Source organism: Podarcis tiliguerta (genome assembly GCF_965153285.1).
Source record: "Podarcis tiliguerta genome assembly, chromosome: Z".
Taxonomy (NCBI): Eukaryota; Metazoa; Chordata; class Lepidosauria; order Squamata; family Lacertidae; genus Podarcis; species Podarcis tiliguerta.
This window is the reverse complement of record NC_139553.1, coordinates 48,974,297-49,001,359: the sequence shown is the minus strand read 5'-3', so window position 1 is coordinate 49,001,359 and position 27,063 is coordinate 48,974,297. Positions and strand designations below refer to the sequence as shown.

Sequence of the window (27,063 nt, the reverse complement as noted above, 5' to 3'; positions counted from 1 at the left end):
GAAGCCATGAGCATTGCTGCAACCCAGGATGAGCAGCGGTTGCATCTGCCTGGGATGGCATGGAGCAGGTTCCATGCGGGTTTGGGAATCGGCCCTTTCTTTGTTTTACAAAACACACACACACACACACACACACACACACTTTTTCTTAAAAAGAAAAATTACTTTCTCCCCTTGTGCCCACCCCCAACATGCTGCTGTTGTTTCTCCCAAGGAGCTAGTATTTGAGAAAAGCAAATTAAAACACAAGAGGTGAAAATGTATTACTTACACCAACTGATACAGGCTTGAAAAATGCATTTCCAGCAGCATTTTTGCATATTTGACCATTGCAACACAATGGTTGGAAAGATATGTGCATTTGTTGCGTGTTTCATCTTAGCCTCTGACCATGTTGACTTTCATACAGGTGCTTGATCAGCCTTTAGCAAACCATACTGGTACCCACTGATGGTCCGTTCATGCTGGGAGTGAGAGGGATTAGGACAGTGGTTCTCAACCTTCCTAATGCTGCGACGCTTTAATACAGTTCCTCATGTTGTGATGACCCCCAAACATAAAACTATTTTCGCTGCTACTTCATAACTGTAATTTTGCTACTGTTATGAATCGTAATGTAAATATCTGATATGCAGGATGTATTTTATTGTTACAAATTGAACATAATTAAAGCATAGTGATTAATCACAAAAACAATATGTAATTATATATTGTGAAATATTTATTTCTAATTACAAATAAATGAAATTTTGTCTTGAAGCATGGTGTAGCATGGGTAACAGTCTTAGTATAACAACAGTAAACTACATTACTACATTTTGTGTCAGTATGCGTAAAAAGCCAACATCAGTGCAAAGGTTGAGATTGCTTCTTTCTCACCAGATCAGAAATTCTCGGGGCAGTCTTTGCAAGAGCACAACGAATATTATCTTCCACAAGAAGTCTACTTCTGTATTTAGACTTGATAACCAACAAGCAACTCTGTTTCACAAAGATATGTTGTTGGAAATGGAAGAAGAAGGCGCAACACAGTCTCAGACAGAACAGGATATGACTGCAAACACTTGATCCAGAATTTTGTAACTGGCATTGTAGAGAAATCAGTTCTCGCTACATCGCTGTTAATAGGTTCAGTGAACTCCTCTTGTGCTGTCTCAGGAGCATCTTCAACTTTGACTTTGAATGGGCTTCTGGCAAGTGCAAATGGGGTGTCAAGTAGATTTGGAAAGTATGACGAAATTTCGTCTGCAAGCATGTGCAAGTGTTCTTTCACAGAAATTATCATTGTCTGGTTCAATGTCATGTTCCTCAAAGAAAGCAGATAAGGTAGGCAACAGGTAAATTTTATTTTCATCTATTTTTAAAAAATTTTTTTTTGCCAAAGCTGAAGTTTCATTTGGAATGATTGGATCTTTTCAGACAAATCGAGGCATGTTGCATTTGGTCCTTGCAGTGATAAAATTTACTCATTCAAGATGGCAAAGATGTCATCCAAGTAAGCTATTTTCTGCAGTTCACTTTTATTGCTGAAAAGTGCTTCGAACTGCGGTCTTGCTTTCTGATTAAAAAACGTTGTGAGTTCATCACGAAGCTCAAAAACACGTTTTAAAACTTTTCCTCTCAACAACCATCTCACTTCAGTGTGAAATAGCAGAGCATTGTTCGGTGCATCCAACTCGTTGCACAGTTGTGAAAACAGTTGACTGTTTAAAGTGCTTGCCTTTACAAAATTGACAGAACTTATAATGCTTTTTTTACTTCTTGTAACTCTTGTGGCAGCGTCTTCATTGCTAATATTTGCCGATGAATCATACAGTGAGTTCTGATGACTTTTGGTGACTCAGTACCAAACGTTGAAATCCAGATCGACATCCTAGCATAGCTGGAGCACCATCTGTGCAAACACCACAAACCTTTTCCCAAGAGAGCTTATGCTCTTTTAGAAATGAACCAACTGTGTCAAATACATCACGTGCAGTAGTTGTCATTTCAAGAGGTTTGCCAAAAAGAAACTCATCTTTAAAGTCACCATCATTAAGATACCTCATGTAAACCAGTAACTGTGAACAGTTTGCAACGACTGTAGATTCATCAATATTGGAAGTGGAGCAGATTTAATTTCCTGGATTACCTGATCAAGAATATCAGCAGACAGGCTTCCTGTTTCCGGTGTTGAGAAATGGCTGACTCCCACACGATCGGACCCCAGCCATGCCGGTAATTCAGGGTTGATATGGGGATAATTAGCCCAGGCAGACTCCCAGGGTGGGGGAGGACTGTCTCGTAGACCCACAGACCGTCTGAGATTGTCAGCTTGCATCAAGGTCTTCTAAAGCCTTAGCCTCAAAGCTTGCTCCTTAGTCCTCTCTTGTGTCAAGATGTGTCCTATTTCCCTCTCCCTTGATTGCTGGCTAGGATCCTAACCCCTGCCTCATTTTGGGCACAGGCCTGCTTCTGGATTTCTTGTACTGATTTCCAGCTCCTCTCACCCCACCCCCCAAAATAATGCCTGATCCTAGAGCCTGATAGGTCTAGAAGGGCATTTTTGTTTGTTTTTAGATATGCACAAAAATATAATTGCATTGCTTCTATTTTTTTAAAAAAGAAAAAGTTAAATCTATTGATTTATCATAAAATGTAAGTGCACTGCTTCTTTAAAGGGTGAGACTGGTTGATCCTTTTCCTTGTAGGAAAGTATGAAATTTCTGTGTGCATTTCCCTCTCCTTTCGGGCTGGTTTTGTAAAAGCAAGTAAAAATTACGGTGTGCTTTCCAGAGTGGAAGTAACATCTTTGTCACTTAGCTTTTTGGAGCTCAGCCACGGATGAATAAAACGTTCCGCTAGTGCATTATATTTCTTCAGTATAATTGCACTAAAAGGGCACAGTGACATAGTGTACAGAGCATAATGATCTATAAACAAAATAAAAGAGGAGTGGGGACAAACAAAGGACTGCTGTGGAGAGCTATCCCGGGTGAAGGAAGCTGTTGGAGGTGGTGGCTCAGAGACCACAGACAGGAGTCAAGTGGCCCAAGAAACAACTCTGTCAGAGTGACAGGTTCTCAAAATGTGAGACCCAGGTCAGAGTCAGCAGTTTTAAGACTAGATGGGACCCTCCTGGCTTGGGAATTGTAGTATTGCACATAGGCTGTCTGTGGTGGTGATGCCATTGTATGCTGGAGATGAGGATCTGCTTCTACTTGACACTGGGAGCCAACTTTGGACCATTCAGTCCGGATGGTGGAGTCTCCACTTAAGATGCTTAAGGGATTGTCTGGAGTGAGATTGAAGTTACATTGAAAAAATATAATAAAACAGCAACTAAGTGGTTCACATGTGAAGGGTCCCCAGGAAAAGCCACCTCAGCTTTAATGTCCCTTTGAGGTGCAACTTCCACCACATTTCCATACACATTCTTTGGACCTCCTTTACCCTCCATAGGTATGTCTACTAAGGGTGATTATTGGGCTACTGGAGAACCCAAGGCCGGGGTTGCTGTCTGCCCCATGATCTTCACTGGAAACACATAATGTTTATTTTCGTCTTGTGAACCACTCTGAGATCTTTTGATGAAGGGCAGTATATAAATCAATCAATCAATCAATCAAACAAACAAACAAACAAAAACATTGATCAACCATTGAGAAGATTTGTGCCACCTCAGTGCCACATCCACTTTTATGCATGTGAAAATATCCATGTCTTCTTTTAAGCATGCAGATACATGAGATCCACAGAAAAAGGGCAGTATACATATTTAATCTTCTTTTTCTTTGGCGATCCCTCATAGCTGAGTAAGATTGTCTTCCATAAACACGGTTTTAATAGTGAGTCCGTAAGTGACCGTGGAGCATAGCTGTCAACTTACAGATTTGAAAATAAGGCACCAGCAGCCTCAAAAATAAGGGATCAGCAGCCAAAATAAGGGATGTTAGTCAACCAGCTGCCAAACCAAGCCTCAAGCGGTGGTTGTGACCAGCATGAAGTGGGACTGCCCAGCTCCCCTCATTCCCCGCAATCCTTCCTTTCGCTATGCCCTCCGCCTCTCGCTTCTTCCCTGCTCGCTCATCTCTCCCCACCACACTTCCTAGGGAGGGAGAGAGGAAGGGGACGGTCTCTCCAGCTCCACCGTGAGCCGAGGGCAGCTGCAGCCCTGCTGGGAGAGGCGAGGCAAGAGGGCAGGGAGGACATCGGGCTGCTGCTGCTAACCCCCCTCCCTCCCCGGCGGGGTGGAGACTGCTGCTCCTCCCGCCTCAGTTTTCTTTCGCCTGCCCCACAACCACGGCGCGTGGCCTGTGGGGTTTTTCTTTGAAAGTGAAAGCACCCTGGGCGTGCAGAGGCAGCGGGAAAGGCTTGCGCGGCTCCGTTAGACGGGAGGGAGGAGAAGGGGGGCGGGGGCGGAGATTGCAAACACCCCTGCGCACTCAGGGCGGGCTTAGTTTGTTCCTGTTGCTGACAGGAGAGAGGAGGAGGAGGAAGAGAGGGGATTCTCGCTGAGCCGCTGTCGTTCCCTGAAGCGAAGGGACTCGGGGATCTTGGAAACTGGCGGGGTGATGTATTTGGGCGGGGGGGGGGGGCGGCAGCGCTTTTGCTGCTGCCACCACCTCTGTTGCCGCTGGACAAAGGAGGCGACGAAGAGGAAAAGGAGGAAGACACGGGGGCTCGGGCCACAGGGGGCTGATGCCTGGTGGGCCCGGGCTTGGGTGGGAGACGGATGCTGCGAGGTGTAGTTGTTGCTGCCACCGCCGGCGGCATGGAGAAGGGTCAGAGAGGCTGAGCCGGACTCAGGGAGGGAGGGAGGGAGAGGAGCTGCTTCCTTTGAAACCCAGGAAATTTACAGGACATCATCAATCCAGGACAGCAGTGGGAAACGGCACTGGGATAAGGGAGTTTCCCACCAAATAAGGGATGGTTGACAGCTATGCTGTGGAGGCCAATTCTGGATCCACACGTCCTTCCACAGTGGGGACATTGGTTTCTGGGCGGGAGTTGATCACGGTGTGGATTTGCCAAGCGTGCCTTCCTCTTAGCACGTTTCTCCCTTGTGTCCTGAGTTTGAGTGTCTTCAAAGGCCATTACACCTTTGGTAAAGGCTGTTCTCCAACTGGAGCGCTCGCAGGCCAGTGTTTCCCAGTTGTCAGTGTTTATATTACATTTTTTTTTAGATTTGCCTTGAGACAGTCTTTAAACCTCTTTTGTTGACCACCAGCATTAAGCTTTTCATTTTTAAGTTTGGAATAGAGTAGTTTCTTTGGAAGACGATCATCAGGCATCCCCACAACATGACCAGTCCAACAAAGATGATGTTGAAGAACCATTGCTTCAACACTGGTGATCTTTGCTTCTTCCAGTACACTGATATTAGTTCACATGTCTTCCCAAGTGATGTGTAAAATTTTTCGGAGCCACTGTTGATGGAATCTTTTGAGGAGTTGGAGATGGTGTTTATAAGTTGTCCATGTTTCACAAGCATATAGTAAGGTTGGTAGTACAATAGCTTTGTAAACAAGCATTTTGGTTTCCCTGTGAATGTCCCGGTCCTCAAACACTCTCCACTTCAGTCGGGAGAAAGCTGCACTCGCAGAGCTCAGACTATGCTGGATTTCGGCATCAATGTTGGCCCTTGTGGAAAGATAACTGTGCAGCTGGGAGAAGTGATTGACATTTTCTAATGTTACACCATTGAGTTGGATTTGTGGCACTGCAGAGGGGTTATTTTGTACTTGGTGGCGCAGCATTTTGGTTCTTTGGATGTTGAGTGATAGGCCAAGCTTTTTGTAAGCTTCTGCAAAGATATTTAGGATGGTGTGGAGGTCATCCTCTGCGCGTGCGCACACTACGTTGTCATCGGCATACTGAAGCTCTATGACGGAAGTTACGGTAACTTTACTCTTTGCTTTCAGCCTGCTCAGATTGAAGAGCTTTCCACCTGTTCAGTATATGATTTCTACTCCGGTGGGGAGTTTCCCTTAAACAAAGTGTAGGATCATGGCAATGAAAATAATGAATAGAGTTGCAGCAATAACACAACTCTGTTTAATACCTGATCCCACTGTGAATGGTTCACTTTGAGAGGCATTGCTATCTGTGATTGTTGCTGTCATATTATCATGGAGGATCCAAATGATGCTTTCAAATTTATCTGGGCAGCCACTTTTCAGAAGGACAGTCACAGGGCATTATGATTTACAGTGTTGAAAGCCTTAGTCAGGTCAAGAAATACAGGGGTTGGTTTTGCTCTCTGCATTATTCTTGAAGCTGTTGAGCGGTGAAAATCATGTCCACTGTCCCCCTAGAAGGCCAAAAACTGTTTTGGGATTCAGGAAGGGTCACCTCAGATATTGTTACGAGACGGTTTGCTAAGATCCTTGCAAGAATTTTGCCAGCTGCAGCTTGATAGTTTCCACAATCAGTTCTGTCACCCTTTTTTAAGAGATTGATAATTTTGGAATCCTTAAAGTCTGCTAGGATTTCTTCTCTTTTCCAGATTTTTTGGATGAGCTTGTGAAGTTGTTGTGTAAATTCAATTCCGCCTACTTTGAAGATTTTGGCACGTATCCCATCAGATCCACTGGCTTTGTTGTTTTTCATTTGGTTAATAGCTGTACACAACTCTCCCAAGTTTGGAGATACTGCAAGCTCATCTCTAACTTGTTTTTGCGGAATTTGTGAGAGGACCTCAGCAGCAACGGGGGAGTTGCGGTTAAGGAGATGTTGGTAATGTTCTTTCCAGCGCAGTGCAATAGCTTCTTTATCTTTTAGAAGTGTGATACCGTCTGCTGAGCATAGGGGACATATGCCATGATTTATTGGCCCATAGATGGTCTTTGTGGCTTTAAATAAACTCTGTGCACCATGAGTGTCAGCTAAGTGCTTGATCTCTTGAGCTTTTTTTATCCACCAGGTGTTTTTTAGTTCTCTGGTTCATCTTTGAACCTCAGCCTTAGCGTTGGCATAGTGTCACAGTTTCTATCTCTTTCCTAGATCTGAAAGGCCTTCTTTTTCTTGTCAATCATGCATTCAATCAAAGCAGTGGAACATATTAGTCAGTGATCTGTCCAGCAGTCGTCGGCGCTCATCATAGCTCTGGTAAAGAGCACATCATGGCGATCTTTAGCATGGAGAATAACATAGTCTAAGAGGTGCCAGTGGTTTGACCGAGGATGCCTCCATGAAGTTTTAAATTTATTTTTCTGTCGAAAGAGTGTGTTGGTAATAACAAGGTTGTGCGCTGCACATATTGTCAAAAGTAAGATTCCGTTCTGGTTGCTGTTGCCAACTCCTTCTTTCCCAATAGTCCCAGGCCACAGATCGAAATCTCGCCCAACTATTGCATTAAAATCACCCAGGAGGATAATTTTATCTTCCTTAGGCATCTCTGATAGGATGGTATCCAGCTGAGAGTAAATTTCTTCTTTAATGTCTTCATCGTCATCCAGTGTTGTTGCATAAGTGCTATAATTGTAGCCTGTTGGTTTTTTGTGAGCTTTATTCGAAGGGTTGAGAGTCTCTCATTAATGCCAGTAGGGCCTTCTGACAGGAGCTTCACAAGGTTGTTTTTGATAGTGAAGCCTACCCCATGTATTCAATGTTCTTGTTCAGATAGACCTTTCCAGAAGAATGTGTAGCCTCTTTTTTCTTCCTTCAGTTGTCCCTCACCTGCTCTTCGAGTCTCTTGAAGCGCTGCAATATCGATGTTAAAACTTCGCAGCTCTCTTTGCAGTGATGGAAGTTCTGTGTTCAGGACGCCTGTTATCTGTGTTATCCGACAAAGTCCATATATTCCATGTGACCCCACTGGGCGCGGTAATCCAGTCAGGGAAAAGGGGAGGCAAACTATGTTTAGGGCACCGTTTCCAGCCCCTCCCCCCTTTTGGGGTGAGAAGACTGGATCCTTAAAAGGGCTGCTCGGTCATGGATGCAGCTGCCGAGCTGCTCAACTGCCTCGTTCCTTGAGTCAGAACGACTGAATCTGAATCCACTGCCCATGTGCCTGTTCATGACTAGGGGCTTCCAGATTTCATGATGCTACCCCATTACCATTTGCTGATCGCCATGGGACTTTGGGGGTTTGGGTTGGGTTTTTGGAAGATGCCTGTGCGTGAATTTGTTTTATGTTTTATGTGTGTAGATCAGTCCACGCTGACTGACGCAGGCTTTGCAGTAGGGCTCTGTTCCGATGACATGGAGTAGTCATGACATACCGGTAGATTCCTATCTGCTGCAGACTTCATCCGCCTTCACAGCTGTTGTAACATACCGCTTGTTATCATCCGCCTGTTCTGCCATTGAGGACTTCTTGGATCATTCTTTGTTTAGCTCCTTCCTTTGACCTTACCACCTTGGGTGATCCTGCTGGGAGTGCGAGATTTCTGATGGCTTCGCTCACAAGGGTCATAGGAACATGCAAGCCCACTCACCATGACAAGGTGATGATCCAGCGAGTGGGACATATTTAATAAGTAAATAATGATTATGATTTTAAGGACTTCTTCACCCATAAGCTCTGCCAACCACCTCTTCAATCCCTGTCTCTAGATCTGATTTCCAAGTATGCTTTATTAAGTTTGTTTAACCCAGTTGTATCTTAAATTAGTCTCAATGGTACTTGGGGTTATGTTCTTTCCCCCCATTTTGGTCTTTGCTAAATACCTTTATTAGTTTTGCACTGTAGCATTTATAGTAGTAACTTTCCCCAATACTGCATACTGTTCTTATTTGTAAGTTTGAGGAGGTGTGATCCTTTTAAAGACCTGAGTCCTTGGCTAAGTGAATCAAGCCACTGGCTTTTCACTAGACATCTCATTTGCCTACATTTGCTATTCTCACTTACAGCTTTTGTCACTTTATACAAAAAGGTATTAAAGTGACTTAAGATAGACTAAAAGTTAAAGGGACCCCTGACCATTAGGTCCAGTCGTGACCGACTCTGGGGTTGCGGCGCTCATCTCGCTTTACTGGCCGAGGGAGCCGGTGTACAGTGGCCAGCATGACTAAGCTGCTTCTGGCGAACCAGAGCAACGCATGAAAATGCCATTTACCTTCCACTTGAGCAGTACCTATTTATCTACTTGCACTTTGAGGTGCTTTTGAACTGCTAGGTTAGCAGGAGCAGGGACCGAGCAACGGGAGCTCACCCCGTCACGGGGATTTGAACCACCGATCTTCTGATCGGCAAGTCCTAGGCTCTTAATGAGGTCCTAGGCTCTTAATGAGACGCCACCCGCATCTCATTAAGATAGACTACAAACAGATAAAATATATCTAAAACCAGGAAATGTAAAAGCTACAGATAGAACAAAATTCCTAAAATGCTCATTGAACAACACCTCCCCACCCTGCTAAATAATAAGCTCCACAGCAGAGGCTCACTTGTCTGCTAAAGGTCTGTGACTGCTAAATGTCTGTGGGCACCTAAAACTAACCACTGTGTCAGGTATGTATTCCTGGTGAGAGCATTCCATAAATGTGGAGCCACCACTGAGAAGACCCATTTTAAACAATTCTGCAGAAACATGACACAATGTTGGGTTGACCTTGAACTGCATACCATCTACACAAATTGAATGTAAAGGATGCTGGCAAGATGTGGAAAAGGCACCAGGTTATTTGGGTTTAAAAGCGGACAGCCTCACAGTGGCCATCATAATGGCTGAATGAAGCCTCCCTGCTTTGCAGGGCATTTGCATCTGAATTCAGCAAGTGGGGGGAGGGGGAGGACTGGCTAGAGGCATATGCTCAGCCACTCCTGAAAACAGGATGCTGGAGAGATCTTTTTGCCTCTGCTCCAACAAGCTCCTCTATCAGCTATCGCTTAACACCACTTTGCAAGCTAAATTGCAAACTGGGAAACTTGAGCCTCCTCTATCTTCAAGGCCACTTTTTAAAAAACTCCCCATTTGTATCACTTCCAAGAACCCAGGGGATGTATGCAGTAGCCTTGTCTGCCCGCTGTAATTTTAAGCCCCTTTGATTACATTCCCCTTGGCTTTAATGTTACATGTCCCACCGTATGTCCACCGTAATTGAAAGGGATATGGGGCAAATTTGATCTGTCTAGATTTGACTTATGCTGTCCTTATCTCAGCCTTCATGTCATTAAGAAAAAAACTGGCATCGATCTCGGCCTATCTCAACTAGATTGGGTTGCAATTTTTCTTCCCAGTGAGTGGAATATAAATCAATAAAAGGCATCTGCTTCTAGAATCGAGTCTGATATGGTCCTGTCATTTATATATTGTAAATCCAATGATGGCTGATCAAATCAGTGGTCCTACTGTTCCAAACGGACATGATTGAATTGTCAATAAAAAAAGATTTTGCATTAAGTGCGGGAGAGCTGGCACTATGCTACAAAATGAAACAGTGAGTGAGATTACTGAAGTTACTTGTGTGCCATTTCTTTTATTAAGGCACCAAAGGAAGAAAGTACCAGAAAATACTTGGCCTACTTTGCTTTACAAATTGCTGTTGGGTTAATTTGATTTTTAGTGGTTATACACCCTTGCTGAAAAGAACCTATAAACACTGGTGGCTTTTTCGAAGGGAGTTTTGAAGTAGTTGCTTTCCTGTTCACCCCATGGCGAGTGGAGAGGTGCCCCTAGGTGACCAAGGTTGGAAGTTTTACAAAATCTGCTTAGATTTTCTCTAGTTGGTTGATTTGATTTTTCCCCTTAAAAAATAATAATGTTTAACATGCCTTTCAGGCAAAAAGGCTCCCCTAGCATCTTCTGTATGCAAATGATACAGAAGAAAGAGAGAGGAGAAAATCATAGAATCATAGAATCATAGAATCATAGAGTTGGAAGAGACCACAAGGGTCATCGAGTCCAACCCCCTGGCAAGCAGGAAACACCATCAAAGCACTCCTGACATATGGTTGTCAAGCCTCTGCTTAAAGACCTCCAAAGAAGGAGACTCCACCACACTCCTTGGCAGCAAATTCCACTGTCGAACAGCTCTTACTGTCAGGAAGTTCTTCCTAATGTTTAGGTGGAATCTTCTTTCTTGTAGTTTGTATCCATTGCTCCGTGTCCGCTTCTCTGGAGCAGCAGAAAACAACCTTTCTCCCTCCTCTATGTGACATCCTTTTATATTTTTGAACATGGCTATCATATCACCCCTTAACCTCCTTTTCTCCAGGCTAAACATGCCCAGCTCCCTTAGCCGATCCTCATAAGGCATTGTTTCCAGGCCTTTGACCATTTTGGTTGCCCTCCTCTGTACACGTTCTAGTTTGTCAGTGTCCTTCTTGAACTGTGGTGCCCAGAACTGGACACAGTACTCCAGGTGAGGTCTGACCAGAGCAGAATACAGTGGCACGATAACTTCCCTTGATCTAGATGCTATACTCCTATTGATGCAGCCCAGAATTGCATGGGGGGGGGGGGAGGGGGGAGGAAGAGGTGAAACAGATCAAACTCAATTACCAAAGTCACAAAATTATTACATAGACTGCTTTTCACATCTGCACTGGCCCAAAGCAGTTTCCGACACAATAGAGTAACGCAACCTTTAAAACATAATGGATCCAACACAACCAGAATATTGCAGTACACAATGAGTCCTGTGATTCAGAGGAGGCTTAACTAAGTCCGCTATATACCTGCATGACCTGCAGGTGAGAAACACTGGTGCTCTCTTCTTGTTTCTTCTTGACATGCAAACTTTACCTTTCTTGTAGTTAAGCTTAAGATATTTCCAGTCTAGCTACTTTTCTTTTATTGCTGCACCTAATCAGAGATGCTGTCATGACTAAATTCGAACCCGAAATTGTTTTTCTGTCATTTGCAAATGCTGCCCCCCCCCTTTCTGCCCACTTGGCATTGCCTTAATGGTGCTTAGGCCAGCAGAAACTGTTTTGTGGCAAAAAGCAGTTGCAGATAATAATTCACGTGGGAATAGTGGGAATTAGCTTATCTACTTGATTCCTATTTTTTATATGTATACACTTACAGATTCTGATTGCAAAGGCTGAAATGTGTTTGTTTCAGCAAACAGGGAGCAATGCCTCAAGCCACACAGTGTTTCATAACCACCAGTTCCTTCTCTGTTTATCCAGATCTGCATTCCAGTCTCTAATTCAATAAAATGGCTCTTTGGAGAAGTTTGTGTGGTGTCTGTATGTGTCGACTTTAGTAAAGGAAATGTAGAAAAGTGGTGAGACTGAGCTGTTAGAAGCTTCCCCAGGTGAGCCAGGAGCTCAGAGACAGAGCTGGGCAATTTTCCATATCATATTCCTGCATAGCAGGGGGTTGAACTAGATGACCCTTGGGGTCCCTTCCAACCCTACAATTCTATGATCCTATGGCAAGGTTAATGATTTATTGTGAACATGCTAGACGGCTCCCACTCCGGGTCTCCTCTGCCACAAGTGACATGTCCTCACCCCGGCTTACTGTTATCTCTGAAAATGAGGTTGTGGTTTGTTTCTCTTCAAATGTAAACTAAGAACAAATCTTGGCTTCATACTGCATAACGATGTAACACAGTACAAAGCAACAAACCAGGGTTCGTATCCTATGCTAGTTCTACTCAGAGTAGACCAGGTCTATTTAATATCAAGTCTGCTTCGAGTAGAACTGCATACAATCCATACAATCCCACGAACTCTTATTCGCTTGGAACACCGAGCGGAAGACCATGGTTTGTCGATCCTCTTTGCGCTAGGAGAGGAGTAAAGCATGATCCGACTGCACATTCATGATTAACTGTTCACCGTGGTTTACCATGCTGTGTGACTGTTGCCACAGAAACATGCCAGAGCTCAGGAAGACCTTGTTGCTGTGGTGCAGCTTAACTCTCAAGTGAAGCCCTGTCCAGGAGGATACAGAGGCTGGCTTGGGCAGGGGGTGCCAAGCTGGAGTCTGAATGTACTTCATTGCCTAGGCAAATGTTCCAACCTCCAGCTTTGTAGTTTGCTGTGGGCATCAGAGCAGAAGCACACATGGAGATGCAGAAAGTGAGGAGGAATTAAAGAACCTTTTAATGAGGGTGAAAGAGGAGAGCGCAAAATATGGTCTGAAGCTCAACATCAAAAAAACGAAGATCATGGCCACTGGGCCCATCACCTCCTGGCAAATAGAAGGGGAAGAAATGGAGGCAGTGAGAAATTTTACTTTCTTGGGCTCCATGATCACTGCAGATGGTGACAGCAGTCACAAATTTAAAAGACGCCTGCTCCTTGGGAGAAACGCGATGGCAAACCTAGACAGCATCTTAAAAAGCAGAGACATCACCTTGCCAACAAAGGTCCGTATCGTTAAAGCCATGGTTTTCCCAGTAGTGATGTATGGAAGTGAGAGCTGGACCATAAAGAAGGCTGATCGCCGAAGAATTGATGCTTTTGAATTATGGTGCTGGAGGAGACTCTTGAGAGTCCCATGGAATGCAAGAAGATAAAACGCATCCATTCTTAAGGAAATTAGCCCTGAGTGCTCACTGGAAGGACAGATCATGAAGCTGAGGCTCCAATACTTTGGCCACCTCATGAGAAGAGAAGACTCCCTGGAAAAGACCCTGATGTTGGGAAAGATGGAGGGCACAAGGAGAAGGGGACGACAGAGGACGAGATGGTTGGACAGTGTTCTTGAAGCTACAAACACGAGTCTGACCAAACTGTGGGAGGCAGTGGAAGACAGAAGTGCCTGGCGTGCTCTGGTCCATGGGCTCACGAAGAGTCGGACACGACTAAACGACTAAACAACAACAACAATAATCAATGTACTGTACTATAAAATAAATAAGACAATATTTTAGATGAAAAAAATTAACATTTATTTCTTTTCCTACGTGCACTGATGATAGTCAGTTTGGATGGGGGGCTTTTATCCATTTCTGCAGCCACACAATCAACCATAGAATCATAGAATAGAATCATAGAGTTGGAAGAGACCACAAGGGCCATCAAGTCCAACCCCCTGCCAAGCAGGAAACACCATCAGAGCACTCCTGACATATGGTTGTCAAGCCTCTGCTTAAAGACCTCCAAAGAAGGAGACTCCACCACACTCCTTGGCAGCAAATTCCACTGTCGAACAGCTCTTACTGTCAGGAAGTTCTTCAGTAGCTGAACTGGGTTCCACATAGTCACAAAAACAAGTCACAAAAATGAAGTCACAAGCCACAGTCACAAAAGCGAAGTCACAAGTCAGTCCCATAAAATGAAGAACAAGTCACAGTCAAAAAACCGAAAAAGCTACACAAACCAAAATGCAAAAAGGAACCAGACGATGGAAAGTGACCCCTAGAACAGCAATTTGACATGAATTTTACTATCTAACTGTTATGTACTGAAGTTCTCACCCTGAGCCAGCAGGGGGATACAGTAGATAGTTTTCACTCAGGTCCACATATGCAAATAAGGGATTGAAAGTGACGTTCAGTGATTGGATAGTTACAGAAAGTGGTTACTGTTGCTTTGTAGTTGAGCTCTATATAAGCAGGCTGGCTGAACCCTTTAGTTCAGTTCTGTTCTGGCCTGTGAATAAACAAGAGCTGTTTGAAGAATCGCTGTGTCGTCTGATATGTTCACCCACAACTTAACACTAATGATGCCATTGATCCATAAAATGAAATCAATAAAACAGTACAAAATGAAAATGTGATTTTTTTCTTACCTGCGCTGATGATAGTCATTGGTTGGATGGGGGCTCAGGGTCCTCTTCCATCATCACAATCGGCTTGGCTCCCAGAGAGCTCCGTAGGCCCCATGGATGTCCGGGTTTGGCTCCAGGCAGCGGCGAGGCCTCCAAGAGCTCGGACAACTTACTTTCGGGTTACAATTGTTCGTAACCTGAAAAAAATGTAAGTTGAAGCGTTCGTAACCCAAGGTACCACTGTACTAAAGGCCTTACCTGAGCTTTAGGAGAAAAATAATTTTTAAAGAAAAAAGGAGGGAAAAGAAGTCCTGAAGCCTCTCTGGCCTGTTGTGGGTGGAAGGCAAGAGTTGTCTTATACTGAGTATAAATACTTCAATACAAGATAAAGCACCTCTCTAAAATGCCTCATACAAACACACACCAATATTAAGAAGAGATAAAAAGGAGAAATGAAGAAGAGGAAGGAGTGAAATAAGGTAGTGGAAACTTAATGCACTATTTTACAAAAACGCCAAAGGGGTTGTCCTCTTTACCCATACTTCTGTTGACAGTTTCTTTGAACCTAAGCTGTTTTTTCTCTGATGGCTCCATTCATCGACTTCTGATATTGGCCTACCTTTCCAGTTCCATATAATAACAGTTTGTTCTATTTCTTCCCCTCCTTTCCACCTGAAGGAACCCAGGACAGTGTAGCATAAAATACAGATGAAAAGAAAATAATTCTTTTGTCTATTACATAAACTCTTATTTTCTGACATCTTTCTGCTGAAAGAACCCTTGGTAAAAAAGGGTGGACATATGAGATGATAAAACTGAGTTGATATGATTGCATGCTTAATCACAAAAATGGACAGTTTTACTCCCTATAAAGGGGGAGGGGGGACGTTCTTACAGATTCTGCAGATATCATAAAGCAAGGGAAATGTGTAAAATACAAAGCATTATGCATAGTACTAATGCATTCCTTTAAAATAAATAAAAAGAAATTAAAAATTGTCCTTCATTAGAGCTGGATAACTTTCTTTGTTTCTTTTCTGGCTTCAAGCATACATTGCAGGCGACAGCTTAGTCAGCTGCATAACTAACAAAATATACACCGTATCTCACATTGTCCAACCACATTGTTGGTTTGTATACTAACCAACTCATATATGACTGATGCAAATCATTGGACAATTTATTCCTGTTCCACTTCAGTTTGTTTGCATTTGGTTTTCACTTGGCAGAAGCCTCTTTTCTTTATGTAGGAAAGTGAGTCTTCCTCTGAATTCCCAACAGTTTTGGTTAGTGCACATTAATAGGAATTAAGTGCGAGAGGCATGTAACTTTTTAGTGGATTGTAGCTGAACCAGTTATTTCCCCCCCCCCCCCCCAGGGGATATTAGCAAAATCAGGTGGCAATTGAGCTTGTTCCTCAAAAGTCCCTAGTTCTTGTGCCTTCCCTTCCCTTCCCTTCGAGATATGGTAAATAAACATTGCAGTCTAGTAGGTGAACTGTGGTTTGGCAACCGCTGAACTATGGTTTGATGCTGGCACTCCTCACCTCCCCCTTTGCTGGTTAGGGACACCTGTGGTTTCTTGTAGCATCTGAATTGACACAAGCCTTATTATTGCCAACCCTTGTTTTGCTCTCAAACTGGAGTGTCAAACCAGGATCTCTAACTTCGGGTGTTTATTTTACTTAAAAGTGGATCATTTGTCAGAATAAGCTATTTTTATGAGCTAATTAAGCTTAAACTGAAAGTGAAACCACTCATTGGAGTCTAGATCTTGGTCCAAAGTAAACAAGCTTTTTCCTGGAGAGTTCTGAATGGCTGCGCCTTAACTTATCTACTCCCCTGTATGTTTTAGGTATCTCTTCTACATCTCTGGGGAAAGGGCTCATCAAAAGAGGCAGGTTCCATGCCTTCAACTTGGCTGGCCTGTTCCCAGTGCCTCCATTGGACTTCTCCTTCACTTTCTCTGGTCGGCTCTTGTCTCCCCACCTGGGCTGCTTTCTTTCCATCAGGGAGATGAATTAAGAGTGGCTGCATGGCAGCTGCTTCTTCCACAAGCTGGAGCTTCCAGGCTATGTCAGAACAGTCTTCTCAGCAGCCATTGCTTAGTTTGGTTTCCCTCTTTTTGAGAGATGGCTTTTAGTGGTTGTGTAGCATCAGTAAGAAATTGGGAGTGCAGAAGACAGAGGGAAGGCAGAGGGACAAGTTTGCAATCAATTTCATAAAGCTTTGCAAGAGTTTAACTCCTAGGATTTTACGTCGTCCAGAATTGTATGTTGAGTTCAAATTTCCAAACAGGTAGAACAATGCTGCTGTTCCCCTTCACCCCATTTTAATCTTTTTGCTGCCACAGCAACAGAATTCATGAGTCTAAACATTTTAATAATGGAGATGTAGATTTAAGAGTCATCAATAATATATTCTCTGTTGGTTTCTGCATGCAAACATTATGAAATATGTATTCATAGTGCGGGGATGATTACTCTACTTTTGATAGCATGTTTTCATCTTCCAACCCCTTTCCTTATTCCAAAGCACCTTGATATAATTTATTTATAAATCAGACATTCTCTTGATCTTTGAAACCTGGCCTCTGCAGACTTTCATGAGCTGTGTCTCCATCACTAGAGAATCTGCAATCCTGGTAAGTCCTCCCCTTGAAGAAATTCAGTCTGGGTTTTTAATTGCCTGAAAACTCTTTCTAAACTATCTTGTATGTTCAAAAGATATTTTCGGATGATCTCAATGCATTTTTAGCTCACCATCTTATTTTCTTTAATTTTGTAGTGTAATATTAATAATAAAAATGAAGAAAGATTCCCAGGGATGTCATGGCAGAAACTGCTACTGGAACAGTTTGTCCTTATATTCCCTGTGAATATAGTGTGTGCTTGTGTGCTTGTGTTTGCTTGTGTTTGCAGAGTAAAACAATCTCTGCTACACTGTCATTTGCTGTGCCATTTGCTTAACCACTTGACAGAATTTTCATGCGCATCCACAACACCCAATAACTATGGCATAGAGGTCCATCCATTAGAAATTAAATGATTATCTAGTCTTGCACAATCTTTTTACCTAGCAGACATGTTTGAGCAGTCCCTAAGATCAAGGTTAGCTACTCTCTTGGCATCCATCTGTCTTGAGACACAATGGGGTGGCCTTCGGGGGTGAAGTCAAACTGCTGCATTAGCAGCACCAAAGTGAGCTCTTTGGGGTGCAAGCTTGGGCTGTGTGTCTGGAGGTCCTGGGCTGCCCAGATGACAAACCCACCCTCTCAGCCTCACTGATGTGGTCCAAAGGGAATCAGAGCAAGACGTTGGGCACCAGCTTGGCTGCAGGAGTTGCCAGAAGGAGGTGTACAAGGCGCCTTCCAACCCTCTTAGGGACTCCACTCTGGATTTGTGTAGGGTTTACTCCTTAGCCTTTTCTTCTCCCAAATATGTCCCACAAGGCAATGGAGGTTTAGGGTCAGAGTTTTCCTTCTCCTAGATGGGCTCCCTTCCCAGGTGGATGAGCCCCATCTGCCCCTCACTCCCCCCTACAGCATGTGCAGAAACTGCCATCTTTACTGTTGGACCCCCTCAAGGTCTTGTCCACTCCAACTGCTGGAGCCTGTTTTTGCATGCATGCAGGGAGTGTGTGTGTGTGTGTAATAATATATATTCCACAAAATATTATAAAGAGGTGTCTTTATAATATTATAACAAAAGAATGACAAAAGAATAACAACAATGTCCCTTGGGGGTTCTTCTGCTTTAGGTTTCAGCCACGCTATAGAGTCTTTCAATTGATTCAAACTCCAGAGCGATATCACGAAGCATTTCATTAATGCTGTAAAAGCTTCCCATAAATTTGATTCTTGAGAAGTGCTCCAGTGCTCCACAGATACAGACATTAAATCAGCGGTCTCTATCCTGTGCATTCCTCAACAGTAATTTGATGTCTGCCTGCATTATTTTGATTAATTTGATTGCAGACCAGTTTTTCAGGCTGAGCTCCATAGCTTTGTTTGCTGCTATCATGACATCTGCAACTGTTTGGATACATTCGGATGTGAGGTTTTTGCACAATCTTGGGGCAACTCCTTCCAGAGTGGCTAACACTGTTGCATCAAGTGACTTTTCTTCTCATTCTGAATTATTTTTGCCAACCCTTTGAGGCTGTGCTGCCATAGTAGGACTGCCATATTCCTGTTCCAGCGGTTCTCCGCTGGTCTGAGAAAGAGTAAAAAACCAATCATCCAGTGTGTTGTTATTTTGCAGTTTTCGGCTTCTACAGTGCATAGCCCAGGGGGAGGGGCGTGGCACTAACACAGTTTGAAGCAAATGATTTAATTAAAGCAGACTGTGCTTCTAATTGCCTTCAGGGTGAAGGGGAGTCATGGTTTAAGATGCCATTTTCACTCCGTGATGTCACCACTCCCCTTTAATAGTTTCCAGTTTTGACTTCTTTTTCTCCTTGTTTGGTTCTGCAGATGCGCCTTCAGAAGGCCTTGGAGATGTATCTATACATTGCCTGAAACTGGTTTAAAGTTAAAGTTGCAAGAGCGATTTTAGAATTTCCAATTAGGCAATGTATTCCTGCAAATTCCTGCCCCGTTCGCCACCAGCATTACACATGTCAATCAAGCCACCTGATGGATGCTTGGTGCTGCCTCGCCTCGCAGCCCAGCCACCAGCCTTGGGGGGTGGGGTTTGCTTGTTAGTTTTGCCCAGTTCTCCAAATCGATTCTGTCTTCTGTGGCTTCAGCTATCCCCCTCAGTTTGGTGTCGCCTACAGATTTGGTGAGCGTGTATTCAAGTCATGTATAAAGATGTTGGACAACAACAGGTCCAGGACAGAACCCCATTTGCACCCCATTTGGCACCCCATTTGCCATTTCCCTCGAGGACGACAAATAACCACTCTTTGGGTTTTGGTCAGTCAACCAGCTACAAATCCACCTAACTGTGGCATTTCCTAGCCTCTCTGCAAGAGTATCATGGGGAACTTTGCCAAAAGTATTAAAGCAAGAAACTCTTTGTTTTTTAGCCTGTAATTTATAGGCAGTTATTCCTTTCAGCTTCCTAAGTTACTTAATGCAAGGCTCTGGCTGCTGTTGCAAGCTCTGCTGCAAAGGCTCCCGTAACTTGCTCTCTCTTCAGCCATAATTTGAGCAAGGGGCCATGGGCAGGAGAGGGAGGAGACATAAAACCTTATGCTTTTGAAACTTTAATAGATCTATAGATATATATATTTAATATTTCATGTGAATCATTTTCATGCCTGCTGCATCCATTTCCCCCTCCCCCTCATTCCCAGGGTGGCGGAATAGAAAGCTGTTACTCCAAACATGGTTAGTGACCTGTGAACCGCAAGGGCTGTTTGTGACTTTGCCATCACTTTATTAAGGGCGCCCTCGAGAGCTGAGGAGCCCTGGAGCCGTGCGGCTATTTAGCACTAGGAAGAATATAAGCCTCCCCTCTTTCAACGTGTTCCTTTTATGTGCTGGTGGGTAGAAAGAGTTTGTCATTTTGTGTATCCTGAGCAGGGAAGTTCTGCATGACTCTGGGTGCAGAATTATACAACTGGGCCAAAATCTATGAGAAATGTGCACGTGCTTTTTCCATCCAGAGGTTTGTGGGGGGTTCCATAGGGAGGATGCAGAAGGCTTCACTTGCTTCAGTTTGACTCAATTTAATGTGCTTACTTCCTGCTGAATGTCACAAGGGACCTCAAAGCAGTTTACATATAAAAATAGAATAAATCATAAAATTACAAATCACAGAATGCAGTATCAAAAAAACTTCCAGCAACATCAATATCAACAGGTACAAAAACTGTTCTACAAAAGCAAATGGGCTCAAGGCTGGAAAACAGTCTTAACGATGGACACCATAAGCTGGAAAGAAGCAAGGAAATTTCCATAGAGGAATGAACTCCCAATAAGCATCCAGAAGGACGGTGTTCTAGAACTGAGGGGCTACTGCCATGCCAGAGCCATTGGGTTCTTCTTCTCCTTCATCTCTGTGCGTAGGCTGCCTGAATTAATAGACCCTTAATGTCCTCTCCATCTTATGAGCCAACTGTTCAGCCTCAAGTGAGAGCCCCAGGGTGAGACCCTTTGGGCTAGGCACCAGTTTTACATGGGACCTGGGAAGGTGGGAGAAGGAGAAGAAACAGTTCTTCTGAATCAACCCACTTGGCACACACGTGACCCTTGCTTGGCAGGAGCTGCTGGTCCAATAGGGCTCAACAGAAAGGGAAGAGGTCATGGCAGCAGTTGGATGTTGTGATCTGGCTCCATTAATGTAACTAGGGCAGCATTCATGTGACTCTTTCTCCAATCTGTGTGAAGATGCCAGGGAGACCCCAAAGGTGATATTACCTAATATTGATCTGCTAAAATGATGTTAAATGCTATTTTTTAAAATGCAAAATGCTAAATTTCCATAAAGGGACAGCTTTCTAAAATATTACTCTTTCATTAAATGTGTAATAAATGCATAAGCATATGTCTGTGGTTCCATGTTAAAAATTAAAATGATGCTTTAACCTAGGATAGAGTATAGCATTTCAATTTAGTAAAAACAAAATGCAGAATTTGAAAACTCTATGTTAACTAGAGAGGATTCAGCATACCGGTATTTAACAGCAACATTATTAAAATGGCTCCAAGTTACAAGAAAGGAGATTTTGACTAAACATTTGGAAAAACTTTCTGACAGTAATAGCTGTTCAGCAGTGGAATGGTCTCCCTCCGAAGGTGATGGACTCTTCTATCTTGGAGGTTTTTAAGCAGAGGTAATGGATGCATTAGCTGAGTTTCCTGCATTGCAGGGGGTGGACTAGATGACCCCTGGGATCCCTTCCAACTCTACAGTTCTATGATTCTATTATTCTAAAAATGACCACAATACCCTATTGGTCAGCAAAAAAAGAAAGGAAAAAGCAAAGCCACATACTGTTAAACCATCTGTGTTGGAGCACATTGGCATACATTAAATGTAGACTGGAAAGGAAAGGTCTCCTGTCCTCCAAACATGCTTCAGTAACGCTCTGATTTATCTTCTGTCTAGGGAGAGTTGCTAGTTGGTTGGGTAGGCAGGGGGTGTGAAATTATTTCCAGTTGGGGAGAGTTACACATTTCTTCAAGGTTGCTTTTGATTTGCTGTCAACATGGATTCTATAGTTGAAGACCCTCCTCTTAGAAGAAGACCCACCTCTCACTCTCCTGTTTCTCCTTTCTGGAAAAGGGTTCACTGACCCCTCCTCCTTTCTTTCTTTTTTTCCAGAAGCCTTTGAAATTGTAGTGCGGCATGCGAGAAACTACACCAACTCCATGTTCAGAAACTATTACCGCAATATAGCTGCCAGAGCTTTTAAATTTGTGGGGGAGTTTTTTACGGACATATCCTTGTACATCCTGGGCTCAGACATCAACGTCAATGACATGATAAACGAATTCTTTGACAGCTTGTTCCCATTGGTCTACCTGCGCCTGGCGAACCCGGGCTCACCGGATCCTTCGCTGGAAATGACCGAGTGCCTCCGACTTGCCCGGCGAGACCTGAAGGTGTTTGGGAACTTTCCCAAAATCATGATGACGCAGGTGTCCAAGTCTCTCCAGGTGACGCGAGTCTTCCTCCAGGCACTCAACCTTGGCATTGAGGTGGTGAACACCACCGACCACTTGAAGTTCAGCAAGGACTGTGGGAGGGCCCTGCTGAAGATGTGGTACTGTGCCCATTGCCAAGACCTTATGATGGTGAAGCCATGTGCTGGGTTCTGTGGCTCTGTGCTGCAGGGGTGCCTGGCCAGTCTGGTGGAGATAGATAGCTATTGGCAGGAGTACCTCCGTTCTCTGGAAGGGCTGACGAGAGGCATGAGGGGCATCTACAACATGGAGCATGTGCTTCTCAGTCTCTTCTCCTTGATACAAGATGCCATCACATACATGCAGAAGAATGCTGGGAAGCTGTCAGCGACGGTGAGTTCTCCTTCCAGTTTTTACAGACCATTTGCTCTGCAGTTGGAAGCAGTTCTGCTCCTGAATACCAGTGGCTAGGAGCTGCAGGAGGGGAGCTCAGGGCCAGTTTGCTGGCTGGCCATTGGGAGAGCAGGATGCTGGGCCAGGTATTCCACTGGCCTGATCCAGCGGGCTCTTCTTATGTTTCTATTGTTTATTTCTTTGAGAGAGCAGTGGAAGAGGGGTGAGGGGAACGAAACATATCATACAGAAGCAACTACATGTGAACATGTGCAATAGAGCTCAGCAACAGCTCAGGAAAATCCTGGATCCCAAATCAGGCTGATCCAGGGTTTGCTTGGAATGGGTTGAGGCATTCCTGGGTTGGATGCACCTGGAAAGATCTGGCACTGTCAAAGTGGGTGGCTGTTTCAAACCCTAATTAAACATGCAGTTGTGGGAGGGGGGATAAGGAGATGCAGGCAGATACTCTCGCCTGCCCTTTCCCCCCTTCCTCGCTGCCGCCTGCATAGTACCCCCAAAGTTGTGGAACTTCCTCCCTGCAGAGGTGTGTCTGGCACCATGAATGCTGAAGATGCGCCTCTTTACCCTATTTTCAGGGCCCACCTTGTTTCAAGTTGCTTTGGACTGTTTCTGATACTGTGTCTTAATTATTGTAACCTGCCCTAGTACCTTGGGGCGAAGGAAGGGAAAATGATAAACAAACAAACAAACAAACAAACAAACAAAAATATTAAATTAGGATTTAAAACATGAAGTACTTTGGTGTATTATAGAACTGTAATGATGTTGGTCACATTTACCCATAAAAACCAACTGCCTTCTGGGTGGTTTTTGTTATTACTATTATGTATTAAATAGTGAGGAGCAAAGGGTGGTTTACAGTATAAAAACACAAAATGCATAACATAGTAAACACAACAATACAACCCTCCCACAGTTTATAACCCCTGGGAGAAGAGGAATGCTTTTGCCTGACAACTAAAGATATGTAATGAAGGCACCAGGTGAGCCTCCCTAGGGAGAGCATTGCACAAACAAGGAGCCACTGCAGAAAAGGCCCGTTCTCATGTTGCCACTCTCTGGACCTCACATGGAGAGGGCACATGAAGAAGGGCCTCAGAAGATGATCTCCGGGTCCAGGAAGGTCAATATGGGGAGAGGCAGTCCTTGAGGAATTGTAGTCCTGAGCTGTTTAAGGCTCAGCACTTTGAACTGGGTCCAGAAACTATTTGGCAGTCAGTGCAGATGGGCCAGGATTCGCATTATATGCTCAGACTATCTTGCCCCAGGGAGCAACCTGAATGCTAAATTTTGCAGCATCTGAAGTTTCCAAACCATCTTCAGAGGCAGTCTCTTGTTGCAGTAATCTAATTTAGAGGTTACCAGAGCATAGACAATTGTAGCTCTGCTACAGAGGGCCTCAGTCTTACCTGAATTGAGCTTCAGTTTGTTGGTTCTCATTCAGTCCATTACCAAGGCAAGGCAACAGTCCAATTCACTGAGTGCCACACCTGAAGAAAAGCAGAGCTGTGTGTCAACAGCATATTGCTGACAACGCACTCCAAAATTCCAGATGACCCCACTCAGCAGTTTCATTTGGAAGTTGAACAGCTTGGAGGATAAACTGAACCCTGAGGAACCCTGAAAGCACTTCCCAAGTGACTCCCTCTGCAGTGTCCATCCAAGTAGGACTGGAACCAGTGCAAAGCAGTGCCACCCACCCGCAACTCAGACAGATGTTCCGGAAGGATACTGTGGTTTATGGTATTGAAAGCCTCTGAGAAGTCAAGGAGAATTAACAAGGACACATTTCCTCTGTCTCTCTCTCAACAGAGGTCATCATACAAGTTGACCAAAGCAGTTTCTATGCAAAAACCAGGCCTAAACCCCAACTGAAATGGATCTAGAAAATCACTTTCCTGCAAGTGTGCCTGGATATGGCCAAGGATTCTTGTGAGAATTTCACAAAAAAAGATTTCTGGATAACACTGCAGCACATGTGCAAAGAAGCAAAGTGCTACATCTAGATATATTTGTCCATAATTCCATATTTCTAAACCAACTGATTGTGGGGGATATTCCCTAACAGAACTAATTGTAAATGAAGTTAACGTCAGATTGCAAAAAAGGTATTGCAAAAATACCTGCATTCTGATTCCTCCCCAGTATATCTTCAGAAAATGCCCCCCTACCAAACCTCACGCTCTGGAGGAAGGAACAGACACAAGTGTACATGAGAAGAATGGGAGGGTCCCTCCTCACTCCTTCACTCAAGTTTTTTCAGGCGAACAGATGTCAGATTTGCTTGCAGACCAGCCTTGCCAGTGATGTTTAAGGTGCACCTCTGGCAAATGCTGCTGATGACCAGTGTAAAATGAGAGAGGCTTCCTTTTCCTCTCCTTGAAATTCACTTTGCATTGACCAGCCTGGGGATATGGGGTCTTGATGATGGCTAACTCTCATACAACAACGTGGGGCTGGATCCAGTGTTCTCTGTTCATTGGCACAAGGACTTTTGCACTAGAGGATGGGTGAGTTTGAATGTTGCACGACAGAGGAATCCAGTGCAACAGTTGTGCTAGTGGACACTCGTTGCCCAGGCAATTGAGGTGCAGTCTGTTATGCAACAGTGTTATGAGCGATCTGCTTGTTCGTTCGTTTGTGCAGCAATTTTCTGCTGGCACAAAACATTTCACCGTTGGAATGAATGTGCAGTTGATTTGCAACTTGTGTGATTGCAGCTTTACGCAGCTTTTTGGTGGCCATTCAGCTGAAAACACACAAATTAAATGCACACAAGGTGTGTTAAATGCACATAAGCTCTCAGACTTGCTTACTGGGGTCTGAGAGGTTCACAGAGCCTGGCAAGCAAGGCACAGAACAAAGCTCACTTGGCATGTCAGCTTCAGAAAAGGTGGAGATGGTTATGTGAGGTTGTTCTGGCTATACCCACAACTTTGTGTGCAATCCCTGGAATGTAACCCTGTGCATGATGCATGTCAACTGTCCCACTAAATGACTTTAACTTACTGCTCCATTGGCTACAATCTATAGATTTCTTTTCTTTTTTAAAAATTCCATCAATATAATAACAAGAAAATGGAAAGAAACATTGGCAGCTCATGTCAACAATTAAAATAATACACCAATCCTGAATTATATATCTTAATGCAGTTCGTCCATATGTACAAATAGGCATCTAAATGAGATTGATGGTCGTCAGATCCATATTTAAAAATTTGTGCATCCCTACAACAATATTTGACTTAACCTGAGTGCTTTAGAATGACCTCCCTTCCAGTTGAGCAATGTGTTGTCAGAATTAATTGTCTGTGCTGATTGTTCTTCTTCCCCATTGCATTCCCAGGAAGTCCCATGAGTATTTGCAAGCAAGAAATACTCAGTTTGCAGTCTGGAACTGATGGATTTAGGAGGAAGGGTCAGTTCTGACCACTAGGCATGCTGGTTGGCAGGAACAGCTGCTCTGAGTCAAGCCTAGAGTATTGTGGGCTTGGCAGAGAAATAGCTTTGGGTTGGTAGAATGCTGCTGTAGACGCAAAAAGGGCCTGGAGACCTTTATTTGGGGCTGGGAGAAAGGAACAGCACTCACAGTTTGAAAGGAATGAAGTCATAAAGTGTGATGAAGGATTTCTGCCTTACAGAAGCTCTCTAATTGCAGGGAACTAGCTGACAAAGGGAGGGGAGGGGTGCTGGGAGGAGGAAGGGCAGGTGATTTTAAACAAATGGCTTTTTCTGTTCTGGGGTTAATAACTCGTGAACAATTTACTGGTACATTAAAGGTAAACAAAGATTCAAATGGATAACTGGAGGAGAACCTTGATTGCGAATAAAGCTGTTCAGCATTTCATTTGCTACTCACAGCACCGATTTCACTGAAGTATCTGGGAGAGAAAAGGCTGCAGGTGACTTCAACATCCATGCTGAGGGTGCCTCAGTTCTCTCGCTCAGGAGTTCATGGCCTCCGCGGCAATAATGGGCCTGTCTCCGGTGGTCATTGGTCCAACATTGGTCTGGAAATAGAGGGTGACCATCACCTCATTATCATGGTACCAGTTATGATGGTCCACTCCCAGAGACTGATGGAAACTGATGGATTCCTGACTGTTCTGTGGGATTTTCCAGATGACAGAGCAGGTGATCCTGTTGAGCAGTAGCATAGCTAAGGGGCAGGCGAGGAGGGCGCTGCCCAAGAGCCTGGTGGACTGCTCCCAAAATCCGCATGGCCCGGGGCTTGGCTCCCAGGGCGCTGGGCTGCTGCGTCCGCCCCCAGGCACCAGAGGGCAGCTAGGAAAGATGCAACTACCCTGTGCTGGTCCCACGGGGCCTGCAGTGTGCCTGAGCCACACATCTCTCCTGGGAGTTACGCAGTGGCTCGGGCGCCTGCAGGCACTGCACTCTGCCTGGCCTCCGCCCACAGCCTTCCCCTCAGCTGCCCTCCAGCAGGACTCAGGAGAGTGCCTGTGAGTGACTGGAG

General features: G+C 44.3%; 1 protein-coding gene across 5 annotated transcripts in view; it reads left to right on the top strand.

The window, feature by feature from the left end:
• Positions 1–27,063, top strand: part of GPC3 (glypican 3) — a 252,285-nt gene that overhangs the window by 102,347 nt on the left and 122,875 nt on the right. For all 5 annotated transcript variants that reach the window (XM_083422627.1, XM_083422625.1, XM_083422624.1 and 2 more), the window contains one exon: positions 21,871–22,565. In XM_083422627.1, coding sequence (XP_083278753.1) covers positions 21,871–22,565 — 695 coding nt within the window. The remainder of the gene's footprint in view (positions 1–21,870; positions 22,566–27,063) is intronic.